The sequence below is a fragment of the Halyomorpha halys genome, unplaced genomic scaffold (assembly GCF_000696795.3).
Source record: "Halyomorpha halys isolate HHAL.00 unplaced genomic scaffold, Hhal_1.1 Scaffold181.1, whole genome shotgun sequence".
Taxonomy (NCBI): Eukaryota; Metazoa; Arthropoda; class Insecta; order Hemiptera; family Pentatomidae; genus Halyomorpha; species Halyomorpha halys.
Window position 1 is genome coordinate 505,832 of NW_027114494.1, and position 2,717 is coordinate 508,548.

The 2,717-nt window shown below is 32.4% G+C and overlaps 1 protein-coding gene across 1 annotated transcript in view; it reads left to right on the top strand.

The window, feature by feature from the left end:
• Positions 1-2,298, top strand: part of LOC112211513 (uncharacterized) — a 22,173-nt gene extending 19,875 nt beyond the window's left edge. Inside the window, exon 3 of the mRNA XM_067051694.1 lies at positions 1,943-2,298. Coding sequence (XP_066907795.1) covers positions 1,943-2,298 — 356 coding nt within the window. The remainder of the gene's footprint in view (positions 1-1,942) is intronic.
• Positions 2,299-2,717: the final 419 nt, after the last annotated feature.

Below are 2,717 nucleotides of genomic sequence, written 5' to 3' on the forward strand. Positions count from 1 at the left end.
TATTGACACCCACAGCTTCAGAATTCAATTTCACAATCCCCAAGATGGCGTTGAAGAATTCGAAGGTATACATTTAAATTTCAAAAGATCTTAAAGTTATCTGTTCCATACATTTGTGTATTGTAACTATTGTATATTTAATTAATGTTAATTATAATGCAACAGTCAGTTGGTATGTGTAAGTTGAGTTAGAAACATAACTTAGAACTCATTTAATAATTGTTCTTACCCTTGTTTGACTTATTTTGGGGATTTGTTTTTTGGTATTTTTATTTCATAAATATTGGCAGGTACACGTTTTGGAAAAACTGAGAAAAAAAAGTTTTGAAATAACATAAAATAGAGAATGTTATTAGTGAATTTGACAACAGTATGTGTTTAGTTATCTTATGTTTACAAGTCGTTGTTTTTATAGTATACTTTAATTTCCTTATTTCATAATATAATTTCCTATTTTAGTTATTGAATGGTTCTAAGAGTTAGGGCAAGATGGGAGCAAATTATGAGTTAATTTCTATATGTATTCCTGTACGGTGTCTATATTTAATTCTGAATGCATTTTATACAAATTAATTCAGAATTAAATAAATTTCCGATTTCCATTAAATGAATGAATGAAAACAAAGACAAGCATGAACATAACGAGGTTCTGAAATATTACGAAACTATATAATGTACAAAATTTAAGTAGTGGATTATTTGTAATAACCACCGATAAAAATACTCATAAATTGTTTGTTCTCTTTCACATCCTGGAATCAAGCGAAGGTAATCTCTTCAAGAAGGTTAATCATATGAGTTATAAATTCAAAAAATAAATAGGTTTACAACTATTTATTAATTTTTTTTTTGAGAGTACCTAACTTATTTAAAAGATTTTTTTTTGATCCTTTGTCTAAACTTCCTTTATTTTTCTGTAACGTTTCGACGATTATCAAACAATTTAAAAAAAAATGTATTTATTGATATTTACAACTTTATTAAAAATATTTACAAGTAAATTCGAAGTCGTTATACAATGGTATGATACAGACATGTGGGGAAGCTATCCATTGATAGAACATAATAACATTTCAAAAAGAGATCTCGAGGCCTCTTCTTTTCAGACACCCAGGAGGATTATGAAATAATGAAGGAGAAGCCAGAAACAAGTGGATTTGGGTAGTTGGATAGTTTATTATGGAAGGATTGGTATCTGGTTCTGGCCAAATCGGCAACATATAGAACATTGAGGTCCTGATTGATGACTTGATTTGTGATAAAGTAAGGAGCATCAATTCTTTTGGATTGTAAGGATTGGATATGAGAGGAATTCAATAGTATTTAGTGGTGCCTCAAAGTTTAACTCCTTCAAGTCCAGATAGACCTTAATATAGTCATATAAATGAGTCTTTGGCAATAAGTTGGAAGCTTAGACCGTTTGTCTAGTAAGTGCTGTAATAGTCGGAATCGGCGAGCAGTTTTCTATCTTTTTAATCTTGTGCAGTTGTAGTCCAAGGTTTAGATCTTAGGTTTACGACGAAGGGTAAAAGTAATTTGGTAGGATTAAATGGAATTTATTTTAATTCCCCAGTTTTGGCACCATTCTTCAAGGGTGGTGATGTGAGATTGGAGGATTTGAGATACAATGGAAGGGTCATTATTGACTGACAATTGACATGTGTCATCGGCATACGTGGTGAGGATAGTGTTAGGATGGGTTTGGATGTCAGCTGTAAAAATAAATAATTTCAAAACGATTAATAACACTTTTTTCGATCCTTTGTCCTATCTTTCTTTTTTTTTCTGTAACATTTCGGCACTTATCCAAAGATAAATATAATAATTCGTATATTTCTCTCTCTTTTTTTTTCTTTAAGTTTTTGCTCTCTTTAATTGATTTATATTTATTTATTAAGTATTCCTCTTTATTGTATTATGTTAATATGACTTTATTTTCTAGGTAGAAGAAGACACCGACATTACAGAAAAGCGTTCCCGATGATGGTGGCAGGCTATATGGTCATGTCTGCCTTCCTCATCCCGTTGGGCTTCCAGTTCATGGCCATGATCGGCGGCAAAGCACTCCTACTCGCTAAGATGGCTTTCTTCATGTCCATGTTCTCCGGCTACAAGAGGCTCACCTCGGACCTGGACTACCACCACCATCACGACGCCATTGGAGGCCACGATCATCTGTTCCATCATGGTGGAGGGAACTTTTTCCACCACAGGTCTGCCGAAATACCAATGGATGCCTTCCCGTCACAATCCCCACAGAACTATTTTTCCTTACAAAATACCTTAAGGAAGGGATAGATAAAAAATTACCACATAGAGAACTTTTAATAATCTGAACTAGATATTTTTCTAGCCTCCCAAACTAAAATCATTTTATATATCATTATATATTTTGTTAAACTATTATATTCATAGCAGGGGTAAACTTTATATTCGTTATTTACATCTCGAGAAACCATAAAGTACGAAATTTTTGTCCATAATTTACCCCTTCTCTGGTCTTTAATTTTTCAAAAATCATAAAAATAACTATAACTTGAACACAAGCCGTCTCCGGAATACTTTGGGTCGTGCGTAGAGTGCTAAGAGAAAGTTGTCTGAGGCGCGTTTTCGACCTGATTGTAATAGTTCTGTTTCTTGCCTTCGATGTCATTTTTTAACTTTTAGTTTAATTTCTGTTTTAAATTTATCATTTACTTTTTTATCATTCGTTACTT